The sequence below is a fragment of the Heliangelus exortis genome, chromosome 5 (assembly GCF_036169615.1).
Source record: "Heliangelus exortis chromosome 5, bHelExo1.hap1, whole genome shotgun sequence".
Taxonomy (NCBI): domain Eukaryota; kingdom Metazoa; phylum Chordata; class Aves; order Apodiformes; family Trochilidae; genus Heliangelus; species Heliangelus exortis.
The window spans coordinates 17,370,695-17,385,057 of NC_092426.1; the positions used below are offsets into that span (position 1 = coordinate 17,370,695).

The 14,363-nt window shown below is 35.4% G+C and overlaps 1 protein-coding gene across 4 annotated transcripts in view; it reads right to left on the bottom strand.

The window, feature by feature from the left end:
* Window positions 1-1,115: 1,115 nt before the first annotated feature.
* TTC8 (tetratricopeptide repeat domain 8) overlaps window positions 1,116-14,363 on the bottom strand; it is a 37,927-nt gene continuing 24,679 nt past the window's right edge. For 2 of the 4 annotated variants that reach the window (XM_071745794.1, XM_071745795.1), the window contains 7 exons: window positions 13,412-13,499; window positions 9,396-9,506; window positions 7,281-7,420; window positions 6,219-6,393; window positions 4,770-4,892; window positions 2,962-3,045; window positions 1,549-1,808 (listed from right to left, as the gene is read on the bottom strand). In XM_071745794.1, coding sequence (XP_071601895.1) covers window positions 1,692-1,808; window positions 2,962-3,045; window positions 4,770-4,892; window positions 6,219-6,393; window positions 7,281-7,420; window positions 9,396-9,506; window positions 13,412-13,499 — 838 coding nt within the window. In that variant the 3' untranslated portion in view covers window positions 1,549-1,691. Of the gene's footprint in view, window positions 1,809-2,961; window positions 3,046-4,769; window positions 4,893-5,127; window positions 5,254-6,218; window positions 6,394-7,280; window positions 7,421-9,395; window positions 9,507-13,411; window positions 13,500-14,363 lie in introns of those variants that run through there. The other 2 variants (XM_071745797.1, XM_071745796.1) reach the window with 2 other exon arrangements.

The following is a 14,363-nucleotide window of genomic DNA, read 5'->3' on the forward strand; positions in this document are numbered from 1 at the left end:
AATTGCTGTCTTTTGGAGCAACCAAAATACACCACTTAAGATAAATTTGGAATAGCTTGCAGATGCTGCACATACTAGGGTGCTACAAGGGTTTTAATCTTTATTTAGATCTTTGTGTGTGTGGGGATTTAATAATTAAAAATAAAATTAAGATTTATTTTAATAACTAATTAAATTAATTTGCACAAGCATCTTTTGTAAAGGTTTTCTTACCATATATGAGCTTTCCCCCTTTCAATCTCCACACATCCCCCAATTCAGTAAGAATAATCTTGGCAGATCTGCGTTTTAAGAAGTACCATTTGCTAGAAAGAAGAGTTATTCAGATCATTAACTTGTGCAGTTATCACAGTAAGTGGGATTGTTCCTATGAGGAACTATCAAGCTGCCACACTGAATTAGAAACTGAAGTTGCATTACCAGTTTCTGTTCCGGGTCATGTAGAAATAATATTATTTACTATGCAATTTAAAAAATACTTTGAGTTAATAATATGACATTCAAAACTTGTCAACAGTTATGTTTAAGCTGCTAAGACAAAATTTTTCTGGCAGCTTTCTATGTTTCTACCATCAGCTGGAAAGACAAATATAGTAGATCAAACGATGGAACTTCCCTTTAGATTCTTTGTTTTTAGCAGCAAGTAAAACCCTATTTAGGTAATGAAATTTCCTAATAACTAAGGTTCTCTTTTGGTTAGTTTGTGACAAAATTCTGACAGTATAAAGATAAATGTGGAAAAAAAGAAAATTTCCATTAAAAATGGAAAATTTCCATTATTGGCATCTATTCAGCCAATAACACTTTTGCATTTCACAACGTTATGTGACACCATTTAAGTTTGTTACTGTCACCTACAGACTGCTCTGTGGGGCAGCCTGTGGGTGCACTTCTCTAAGCTCCCCAGCATCTACCCCCAACAGCCATAAAAAGATGAGGGTGGAGAAGTACAGAACAGTTAAAGACACAATATTCATAAACATGATTAGGGTTACTCCCTAAGCCAAGGTAATCCCTTAATACATCAGAGAAACATCACAAGATTTTAAAGGCCTCTTTCAGGATGTGCCATCTCAGAATAAATATGTAATTTTAACTTATGTAACAAATGAGAGAAACCATACAAAATGGAATTTAATTCATACAGTACAACAAAGAATACAAGAATTTCTGCTTTACATATATAAATATGTGTTACATAATACATACGTATTTTAGTTTTTAAATTCAACAGTCAGTAAGAAAGTATATTACCAAAAGCCAAGTTTGAAAACCAGTTAGGAAGTATTCTTACTCTGTGTTACTTGACAGATTGTCCCACACTTTTTCTGCAAAAAAATCAGGAAAAAATCCTCTAAAATGACCATTAATATTACTGGGAGATTTACTAGCTCATATACCATAGCATACCATTATTGTATCTGGTTGTCATACCAGTACTATCCTGATACTCCTGTAATCTCTCGTACATGCAGTTACAACATGTGTTCTAGATGCATTTCAATAAGTTATATTTTCAAATTGTAGAAATTAATCAGGACTTCCAAAACATTCCTGCTACTCTATGTAATGCAGGCTTTGCCACAGGAATGAAGTAAGTGGAGTTTACCTACCTTGAGCTAGTATTTTTAAAAAGATGCATGTGACATATGCTCAGGCTAACTGTTTTTACATAATTAAAAATACACTTATCAGAGCATAGCAAAGTGCTGTTTTAACTGTTTGAGGAGCTGTTGTGTATCAACATGGCCTGGAAATGCTTCTACTGACTTCTGAGCAGCTGTGTAACTCCTCTGAAGATCTCCAACCTGTAAGAAACACACAATTTTCCAAATCTAAGTACTGCAGTATTTGCATCATGTAATCTGTGCACTAGATTTCTGATGCTCACAAATGTTTAAACATAGGTGGTTCTGAGAGTGAACAAACAAAACAGTGTCAGTATGGAGGCTTATGGGTTATGTCAACCTTAAATCAAGGGACTAAAAAAAAAGACAAATATTATTTTAATGGGAGGGATTTTCCAAGACATTATTTCCCATTCCCCCTGACTTCTTGGAGAATGGACAAGATACACCATGCCCAGTGCTTGAAGTGAGGAGGAATAAAAAAACTGAAGATTTGATTTTTAAACTCTACAGAAGTGCTACTTTATATACAGGCAAAACACTACAACCAACAGGACTCTGTAACAGCCACAACTCCACGTTGCAGACTAGGATTTACTCCTTAATCAGTAAGTGCAGAATGCAAGTATTCAAAACCATCTTATGTTTCACAATGGAGGGGATATGCTTACAAATTAAGGGGTTGCTTTTTCCCTGATGCATGTGCTTCAGTGTCAGTAGGAGTTGGGCTGCCCACACAAAACAGACTCAAAACAGAATCTTGAAGGTGTAGGCACAATCAAAGGAGCAATTTTTTCTTGTAAAAAAAATAAGAACTTGTAGAAGTTTTTCTTTATTAAGAGGAATGTTGGACATAGTTTTAAATCAGTGTCTGAGGAACACTGTGCATGAAAGAAATTACTCAGGCACAAAATTCAAAAGTTGTAAGGCCAAAGAGCAGACTTTTCTTTTGAGATCAGCAAGATCACGGGATGTATAATAACACTCTTTCTATAATTACTGATAAATCATATGATACTATTTCAAGTCACATTCTGAAAAAAGCAGTGACTGCAAAGTGTGTAGATGGATTTTCATCTTCTGTGCATCTGGAAAATTATGAAGTTACTTTATAGCTAGTTGGCCTCACTTCACAAAAGCAAACATTTGAATGACTACTTTTACAGGCAAAGCTTCTGGGTATTACAATGAAAATGTAACTTTAGTTTTACTTGAGTTTATGCACTCTGTATTCTTTAGTCTTACCTATTTGGAATTCTAAATAATAACAATAAAAACCCAACTGCCCCACCAAGGCTCAGTTTTAGATTATAGGAATAGGACAATGTGTTACCTTCTCTGAGAGTATTGCAAAATTGAAATGGGGCTCATATATATGAGGTGCTAAAGATGAAGCAGTCTGCAGCAAAACTCTTGCCTACGTAGAGAAAAAAAAAGAGTGAAATCTGATGTAGGATAATAAGAACCTAATGCAATTTTCAAAATTCTTAAAAGAAATAGTCTCAAGTGTCTTTACTAGTACTTTAATAAAAAAGCCATTTTCAACTACGTATGAGTTTCACCAATAGTACCTTTAAGCATGATACAGTTTAATAGCATGAAAATGAGTAAGATTCTTGGCTGAGTATGAAAAGACATGTTGGAACTTACTCAATTAAGCAGTTCAGTTCTAAACACTAGACAGAATATATCAATATGGAAAAAAATTAAATTCTGACATCACTGTCTTAAGCATCTTTGCAAACTTTATTTTTATCATAAAAATGGCAGTGTTGACTCTCAAAAATTTTAACAACTTTCTAGCAAAACAAGTATCATTAAAAACCAACAAAAATTTACACAGCAGGGTGTGCTTTTTCATTCTGTAAATCCAATATAAAATATAAAATAATGTCAACTTCTGAATACATTTACTAAAAAATTGAGAACTTTGGTGGAAAAAACCCTTGGTTTAAAACCAAAAGTATCTGTAAATCATTGAAAGGCAGAGATTAAGGACTTATTAAAACTTCCTAAATCTGACAACTCTAGGTACATGAAAATGAAAGAAAATGATAAAATAAAATCCAAGACAAGCAAAGTATCTTCACTTTTTTTTATTATTTGGTGCATGGATTTATTGCCATTAGGGTCCTGATTTTTAATTACACATGTGATACTGGAAGAAAAGAGAAATTTTTAAACTAAACCCTAAAATAAACAGCAAAGAATATATTATAATGGAAAGGCTCTGCAGGGCTAATAGCAATTACAATCTCCACAACTGGTTCCACCTTGGAATTACATGTCTGTAAATTTCCTGATTATGAAAATGAAACTAAACCCAAAGTTAATTTGTTACTGGAAACAGTTAGTGCGAGGTTCATTTCAGTGTTTCCATGGTAATTGCTAGGTTATTTGAAGGAAGTTAGCTTTGAGAATTTACTCTTAAAAAGGAATTTATAAGTCTTTATATTGTCTGGTAGCTCTCTGATGTATATATGAACCCATCAAAACAGGCTTGTTCCCGTAAGGATTAAAGTAAGCCCACAGTAGTTTAGACTGTCCAACAAACATATTTTAATTTCCTACACTTGTATAAAAAATGAATGTGTTTAACCCACTGTGCATGTCAATCATACCTCTAAGTCTGACACAACACAGTGTACTTACATTAGGTAAGACAAACCACCACACACCTGCTGCTTTGGGACAAAAATTTGAAGCAATCTCCTTGAAAAACTCTTTTAAGAGCTGGTCTGATTGCTGTCTTCTGATACCCAACGGAAGTATATTATAAACTGAAGTAGAGATTTAAGGTACATTTGTAAACTGAATCTATAGTAGAAGTGGTAACTGAAGTGATAATTACAGAGTGACAGGTTTGTTTTGGGTATCCATTTGGAAAAAAGATCTCAATAACTGCCAAGCCACTATAAACCTTGTTCGTCTTTGGTGAACCATTTGGATATGCCTATGAATGAGCAGTTTAATGGAAGATGGCATGACAAGATGCTGGTTACACTGAAACATGCATAAAAGTTATCTATGTTTTTCTGTAAATGTAAGCTAGATATTCGTGTGATGTCTCTGCCTCTAAATTTTCTTAAGTACAAAAGATCCAAAGGAAGCATTGTGCTTAGACTGAGATTCAACACCAACCTGTTCAATGTGACCTTTTTGCATTTCCAGAACAGCCAAGTTGTTGTAAGCTTCTGCATAGTCATTATTGTTGACTAATGTTAGCTTGAAACATTGGTAAGCCAGATTCAGATCTCCTATCCCCTAAAAGCAAGATTGTATTTTAATTTGTGAAAAGATTGGAAACAACATGCATCTGTTTCATTGTCTGGAATATCTTTTCACCCATATGTACTTCTGTACGATGAAATACAAATTACAAGAAAAACACACTGATCAGAACCATATGTGCTTTTTTGCTAGACCCTCTCATTTGCTGCTTAGTCTTTCTTCAGACAGAATTGTTGCTCTCCAGCACAAACTTTCATGCTCCAAGTGATAATCACTTCATATAATTAAACTTTTATTTGACTGAAGTGTCATGTAGAGACTACACGATCTGCTACCATCTATAGTAGAGTTAGAAAAACAGAGATGTCTTCAGAAGGGAAGTCATCTTGCCTGTCTTCACAGAGAGAAAAAAAATCACATACAAGCCTAGTTCTTAGAAGATGTAAATTAATGGAGATTAATTTCTTTCTACTATTACTACTGACTGACTACTGACTGGCTGACTACTCTTTAGTGCTCTAATTTTACAACCAATACTGACACAACACATTAAACATTAGAAGTGACAAGTACTGAAAAATATAGGCACATCATGTTCAAATTTTAATGTTTTAGTACACATTCATGTGCTTATTCTACAGTCGAGTAGTTGCAGCACAGTCAAGGTGACCAGTTGAGATTTCTCTGTGACTGCAGTTAAATCATAATCAGCATTTGAAGACAACTTATATTAAGAAGCTGTCAAAAAGCTTACTCAGTAACTTTTGGGCACACAGAAATCTAACACAACTTCCGAAAGAACATCAGCAAAAATGGGCAATGAATGCAAATCAGTGTAGAAACTTAGCAAACTATCACACAATTACAGAAGATTTCTATAGCTGCCAATAAGACAGAAGAAAATGCCTTCCCAACCATGACATAGTGCTTTAGTGTCTGCTATATGCTGCTGAATACACATTTTTATGACAACAGAATCGTTCTAATGCTCCATGTAATACAAGAAACATCTCAGAGAAAAATATCTTGGATTCGGGCTTTTTTTCTCAGATCTTGTATTGCAGCAAAGTCCTTACAGGGCTGGTATGTTTTGCAGTGTTTTTAGAAAGAAAGGGAAGTTAAAGATGGGGGGAGAACCTTTTAGGAGGAATAAGTCATGTTGTGTGAAGATGTACAGAAATTTTTCTTTTGGCTCTTCCTCTCTACTGAAGTGCAAGGAAACCTTCAATCTGTACCTTTATTCTGTACACTATCAGGTTTCAAACTTCAAAGTAGGGCAATGACTCCTTACTAGTTATTCTTTTTTCCAGGTTTTGTAAAATGGTATTTGCTCAGAAAGGATAGTAATGTTTTTCATACCACAGCCACATGTCCCAGGTTGTACCACACATCTGCTGTCTCTGCTTCATTTTCAGCCAAGAAGAGAGCCCGTTCGAATGAGGACAGTGTCATATCGTATTGCTGGGCGTAGAAGCAACAGAGGCCCAGGTTGTTAAAGAGCTGGCAATTATACACACCCATCTGCAGGAGCCGTCTAGATTGAAAGAAAATATTTCCATTTTTCCCTTGATTCCTGTCCTTCACCAATGCTCACATAAATACTACCACATCTACTATGTGAATTTACATTAATCTTACATTTTGAAGCATAACTCAGATTTTGACGCAAACTGACGTTGCTTAATGTGGCTTTTAGAACTGAGATTTCTTATAAAAATTCTGTTTATATATATAGGCAAAATAGAAATTCTAAGAGGGCCAGGGAAAAAGAGGGCTGCTGTCTGCAGCATGACTATGAATTTCTGAACCTACAGCACAAAAGAGTCCAGGTCTAACAGAAATATGATGATAGTGCTTATATTGACTTAATCTGCTCCTAAAGAACATGAGTCTAGCTCCTTTCCACTCTGGCTGTATGGAAACAAAAAGCAAGCATCACCATTTAACACTATCTTTCTATGCTAAAACACTGGGGAACCCTGGCCCTCATTCCAGTAAGAGATTTTGTGGTCACAACTGCTTGTGACTTCAGATGGAGTTTTCCAAAGACTATTCTTTTTCAAAGGGCTAAATAGGAAGACCAGATGCCTTATGAATGCAACTAAAGCTGAGAGCAAGGTTCAGTGTTCTTAAATCGTCTCATGCTGTGAAAAATAATTTCCTTTTTTACTAATCAAATAATAACTGATAACTTCTACATTCTCCACATGTAATGATGACAAGCTTTTTATGAGAGAGTGCAAACATGAGAAGGTATGTAAGTTAGTATGCTGATTTTTTGATGATATTTGTTCAAATGCTCATTCATCCTTCCATGCTAATCTCCAATGTTCTTTTTTGCTATCAGCATTACAAAAATCAACCCTTTATTTTACCCTCCCACACATTTAGTTCCCCCTCCCTCCCCACAAGTGTAGATACCTATAAAACCGCAGAGCTATCTCAGGCTGGTCTGAATAGAAATGGTTACTGCCAATGCATGCGATGGCTTCCACATGAGTATTGTCTTGTTTTAAGACATCTTTATAGTACTCTGCAGCTGAGGAGATATCGTTCATTTCCTATACATTCAGAAAAAAAATCAGATTAATTCTACTTTTTAGTCACCATTTTTTATCATAAAACTTAATAAAATGTCAGTCTACTGAGTGCTTTACCCATGCCCTGTACAATACTTAACTGAGATTACTTAGGTATGACAGTTCTAGGATCAACATCACCAATTAGCACCTTTACAAGTGACACACACATCCATGAGAAGAATACATGCTGATTTATCAGTTCTAGCTGTAGCTGTCATTAACTCTAGGTCATAGCTAGAAAAGTAGATTTGTTTGGTTTTTATTTTTTAAAGAAAGAGATTGGCCAGGATCTCAGCATGTGCACCAGGCATTTGCTACTTTTTGCACAATGCCTTAAAATGCACAGTATTGTGCAGTTGGTTTCCCAATGCAATCACATACAGTAGAAATATTTCTCAAGTCACTGTCTCATTTTCAATGCTTTGTAAGCCAACTCATTAACTCCTCTAAATGCAAATGATAATATAATTGCATATGAAGAATTATTATGTACTGCTGAAAACAGGAATCATGGATTTATCACCAAAACTGGTACTAGCTAGGATGTACTAGTTAAAAGAACTATATTGTATAAAAATACATGCCTGGATGTATGCTAACTGGAATACCAATTATGGGAACTCATTGCTGTAAACAAAATCATACTGATGCAGAGGACTGCAAGTTACTACGGGACTATCTCATATAGAAGAAAATAAATTAAAAGATCAAAACACATTTTTGTGTTTAGATAGGAATAATTTCTACCTCTGTGCTGCAGATACAATGTATTCTAAGCACGATTAAAGAATAAGCTTCTAGTTAACCTCAGCATCACATTTAGCTATGAAAAAATTTATTTCCTGTGATTAATGGAAATAGTACTAAAACAGTCCCTTTAAAATAATGTTTTTATTAAAACAAAAAAATTCTTGCTACTTGCAAAAATTAGTGACAGAGAAGAAAAGGCCTGATTAAGATGCCTGATGCATATATTCCACTTGTGAGTCTATGTCCTGAGAACAGCCTGGTGCTGCAGTACAAATCTTTGCTAATGAAGCTGTAATCTTGCACTCAGGTGTCAGTGCAAAAACAGATCTTGTCAACTATACACTGTTCTTTAATAATTCCTTAAAGAGTTATGCAATGTTATTTGAAGCTCTGCAAAATAATATCCGTATTAAAAACTGTTCAACAATTCAGAAAGAAAAGCCTCCGAAAATTATGTAACTGTTTTCTTCCTTGCTGAAGGACAAAAAGGATTTAATATGAAAATGGATTAAGGCTTAGGGGTTAGATGAGAATGATGAGAACAGGAAAGAATGCCAAGTATGAATGTAGACCCAAAAAAAATAAATTCATGACTTTGTTTAAAACATTTTTTCTGGGATAGCATCATTACTAGCTTTCAGTGAAAAACAAAATTAAGTCCACTGTTTGACGTGAAAATACATAATTTAAAAATATAAATGGATGGTTACCAAGCTCTAATGAAAAAATTTTAAAAACTAATCCTACTTAAAATAACATCCACTTCCTAAACTAAGGAACACTCACATTCCAACAGTTCTCACTGGTCCAAGAAACTAACAGTGACACGTGGTGTTAATAAAGACAACATTGACCAGAGGACTAATCCTAATTGCTGTCTAATCCTAGTGGGCTATTGGTGATTGGAGCAGTCTTAGCACAATAAAACATATGTAAACCAGACCTAGCTACATGGACAACATCTGTACCACCTGACTTAACACAGCCTTGCTTCCAAGTGTTAAGGGTAAGCAGGATCTCACTAGTGTGATTAAACACTTAAACAAATAGGCCTGCAAGGGTCCCCTCACATTAGTTTGGTATCTGTGTGTAATGTTACCTGTATTGCATTAGTGATACTGAAAATCAGCACAGTTAATTTAAGTTATATTCAAATACTGGCTCTTTTATTGGCCACAATAAGGATTGCATAGTGGGTACATACCTCATGGATTCTGGCAATTCCACAAATGAGAGTCACTTCCCCAGGAAATCGATCTAACCCTTGTTTGAAAAGGTTCAAAGCTGTCTGAGGCTGATCCAAGCGCAAATACACCTAAGTAAACAAGAAGTATATATAAATGTCAAATGTCTGACTCCTATAGAATCACACAATTACTCAGGCTGGAAAAGGTCTTCAAGATCACCAAGTCCAGCCTTGTCCTAACCCTATTACTCTATTCCCAATGACCCACCACTAAACCATGTCCACAGGCAATTTTTAAACACATTCAGAGATAGAGACTCAACCACCTCCTTGGGGAGCCTGTTCCAGTGCTTAAAAACCCTTTCTGTAAAGAAGTTTCTCCTGATATCCAACCTAAATCTCCCCTGCATATGTGTACTGCTGTTCAACAAGGGAGATAAATGAAAGGGATGATACCTCCCTTTATGCAGTAACCATTAGTTAAGAAGGTGAAAAACACTGGAAACATAATGGAGTGAATACAGAATAGATTTCTGTAATGAAGACAAAATAGACTAATTAGGATGTTTAAATTTGCATGCATATCATCTAGACATTATTAATTAATCTGGACATTACTAATGGAAGGCACCCAAAAGGTATCTTGTTATTTATTATCATATCAATAATAACATACTCCGACATTGAAGGTATCACCTTAAATATTTTCCTGTTAAATGTATTTTTAAAAACTTATGTTTAGGCTTAAAAAAAACAGTTGATTGTGCTGGAATACCAAAATATGTTACTTAGTCAAGACTGCACTGCACAAAGCAGTGACTTTGAAGTTTCCTTACTGCTCTGCCAACCTTCCTGTCACAAAAGATAAAATCCTGTAACAGAAAGAGGGCAGTTTGGTCTCCATGACTTGAGCTTCTGTGTTGATTATAACACTGTGTGATGCAGATAATGTGTGAGAACTGGACAGAGGACATCAATGTGTTGACAGAGACCAGCTCTGCAGATGTTTGAGAGTACAACTGCAAATCCCTCCTGTTCTGGGGTATGGTAAAAACAGCTACATCAAAAGAAAAGATCCCACACACCCACTTAGGGAAACTGGATAGCTAGAGCAATTAATCCGTCTCCCACTAGGTGGAAAAGCATTTTCAGTGCTCCTGTTGGAGAATTATTACATTAAATACTGCTAATGCTTGATATGACTGAAAAAGGGAAAGTATCTGTGACTGGCACCCTGACAGAAAAATTTTGCAATGCACTGGAAGAAAAATATCAGCATTAACAAAGCACCTAAGAAATCTCTAAGCATGTTTTCTGCTTCTGTCCTTGAGCTTCACTGACTTTTGAGTGCTAACAACTGAAATACTAGTGAAAGAAATTATGTTCTTTATTTGCATTCTTATAAATATGTACTGCTGTAGACATTTGCTAGGAATTCTATGACCACTGTTGAAGAGCTGTTGACTATGAGTGCCTTCCCAGGAAACACATTACCATTTAAAGTTTATGGGGAAAAAAAAAACTAAGCCAAAAACCCACAGGCAATTTTCCCCAGTAATTTTGCTAATGTCAGTAGCATTTCTTGTATTAAGTTAGAAAACTAATCCTTTTTTTGTGAAAAGCAGTAAGAGTGAGGAGTCTGGGTTTTTTTGGGGGGGCATGGTACTTCGTAGCCCAGGACTGCATTAATGACACCATCAATGAATATGCTTTAAATCAGCAGTTTACTCACAATGCACTCTATCTGGTCATGTTGCTGTATCCAAAACAGACCTCAAGAAATTTGCTACGTTTTTTCATTAATTTTCATTAATTTTATGTCTGCATTATATTTTAAACCTTAAATAATTGTCTCCCTTGTGACCGTTAAGCTCCTTGTTTTGTTCTAGCTACAGTTTTCTACAACTGAATTACACTGTAAAGAGTTTAAGTGGAAAGTGAAACAGAACACATGATAGATGGGTGTGATTTCTTAATTTAAAACTTTGGCTCTTTTTTCAGCTTCTAGGAATCACGTATATGAGTGACTTGTACAATTTATCCTAAATATGTGTAGCAGGCCAGTGAATGCTGCCATACCTACAAATAATTCCATGCTTTATTTGTTTGAATTGAGAGCTAATTTCAATTAGCTGATAGTTTTGCTTGATTGCTTGTTTTTTAACACGATCTAGCTATGAAGCACAGCTATCTTCATATTCCTAGGGAAAAAAATTATAAAAAATGGAGGACAGGAAACTTCACTAAATATGCTCCTTTAAAAAAAATCTATTTATCTTTATTTACGAAGTATGTTTTTAGAGCATTATTACTCAAGGCTGGTCTATTGCTCCATCTGGAAGTTCACTCCAAAGTTGCACTCACTACCAACCCTCTGTGCAAATACTATGCTAAGACAACACAGCCACAGTATTCTACAATGTAATTCCCATTTCTTTAAAGATTTAATTTTTTTAGTTTTCTTTTGGTCTTTATCTTTTCATAAATTATATTTCAAAGAAGAGCCACATTTCAGGAGAATGTTTTTTGGAAAAAAGATAGCAGTTGTAACAATGAGTTTAAATAGAAAACTAATTGTTACCCTAGTATCAGTCTGTTTGCACAGAACATGATGCAATCCTATTATTTTTTTAATGGCTCAACTCAAGGCTTATCTTCCCCACACTGTCAGACTGAGCTGTATCTCAGTGCCCTACTCTGTTGCCTGTCCACCCACGTTCACTAAATCCTGTTGTGCAGTGCTTTATACTTGAGCAAGCTGGTCTATGGAGTGGGAGGTAGAAGTTCAAAAGCAGCTACTGCTTGAGCTAGTAATGATGTGGGGGAATGCATATCTCCCATAACAAATCACTGTTTATTAATCCACTCTGCCAATTTAGTGACTGTGCAGCTCATGAGTTTTGCAGAGTGGCTCCTGGTAGTGACAGAAACTTAAAATTACTAAAATCAGTTGAGTAAACTAACCCTTAATTGCTGTACTGAAGACAAGTCTCCAGGCAGCACAGATGATAAAAAATACAAATTGTTTGAGAAATGGAAAAGCAAAGCATGTATAATAATATGAATATTAATTATCACTAGTAGTGATGATTTTGGATATGTATCTGATGGCTGGCTTAAAGGGACCTAATAAAACCCAAATTATTTAATCTTCTTCTAGGACATGGTGAAGAAAAATGCAGTTTTTATTTTTCACAGGCCACCTTCTCTTAAGTATCCTGCAAAAAAGCAGGGGAGGGACTTTTTATAAAGGCATGGAGTCACAAGACAAGGGATAACACTTTTAAACTTGAAGAGGGTAGATTTAGATTAGACATTAGGAAGAAACTCTTCACTATAGGGTGGTGAGACACTGGAACAGGCTGCCCAGGGAAGCTGTGGATATCCCCCTGGAAGTGTTCAAGGCCAGGTTGGATGGGGCTTTGAGAAGCTTAGTCTAGTGGGAGGTGTCCTCTGCCCATGGCAGGGGGTTGGAACTAGACAATCTTCAAGGTCCCTTCTAGCCCAAACCATTCTATACATTCCATAATGTATACCCTGATAAAAAGTAGTTCTGAGGCTAAGCTTTTTTTAAAGCTTAGTGTCTTTATTTTGACAGAACATTCTGTTTCAAGGTCTCTGATAGCTTCCTTTAAACTCGCTTTGTTTTGATTTTGTTTGTGAAACTAGGATTTTGAGCTTCACTTTTCACTTACTGATTTATTGCATTAGTTTCCTAGGAGACCATATATAGCTACAATGTTCTTCATACTGGAACTCAAATAATTCTTCAGCTATACAATCACCATTGGAGTTTAGAGCAGAGATTTAGATTATTTTTATGTGATATCTGGAAGTTCCAAATTCTTTTTGTAAACTATAGACTTCCATTTCAACTGCTTGCATCTTTTTCCTCAGTTCATAATGTATGGAGATCATACATTATAAAACTTACTGGTGTATCAAGCTCAATATTCAGCTATTCTGGTGTATGGACTTCTCAGGGATAGTCTGGAATTTCACTTAATTCTTAAACATTCAAATCTATGACTTACTTTTGCCAAGTACAGGATTGTATCAACCATGTCCTGTTGCTTGAGAGCTGACTTAAATTGTTTTTCGGCTTCACGATATAATCCTAACCTAAAGAGACAAAAGTTATAGAGAGTATTTGTTTATTTCTTGTTTTGGTTTTGGTTTGTTTTTTTTAAATGAGCTTATTATATAAGGAAGCAGCCCACAATAAACCAAATTTGAACTGCTCAAAAGTGTACTCTAAGGTCATTTATCTGTATGCATGCAAATAAAAAACATGCTGAAAAATATATTGGGTTACGAAGACAACCATTCAAAACCATGAAAAAGGCAAATTCATTAAATTTGGCCCCCTTTTGCACATGCAGTCTTTTGCTGCTAATTGAACAATGACACTCATTTTTGTAGGACCCCTTTCTGCTCTCTGTACAGAATGGACAGTAAAAATGAGCCATTAAAATCATGCCTCAACCTCTACCCAAATGGTTTTGGAGTTGAATTTCCACACTCATGGCAAAGATCATGTAGGTACTCTTCACTGTAAACTTTAGGGAATGCTTAATCATCTATAAAACTCTTTCTCCTAGCTTCATATGGGAAACAGTGACATTTCTATTGCTGACATTAAAAACCTTCAGCTGTGTGTTGAAAAATGCTGTATTGTAAATGTCACTGCAGCTTAACACTGCCCAAGAAGGGCACTAGGGAGGGGGCACTAAATGGCACATAAACCTCACAGAAGTCTGTTTCATCTCAGAAGCAGTTGTTTTGTAGTATTACTGTAGTTTGCAGTAATCTATAAATGCTCTATAGAATACAAAGTAAAGTGGATTTTACCATTTTTGTAATGGCAAAATTGTGCATTTTCTCATATGCAAATTGACATTTTTTTCTTTCAGACAAAGAGTACATATACTCAGTGGAGAGACACAAAACACAGCCAGAAGAAGCCAGCCAAACTGAAGAAACACA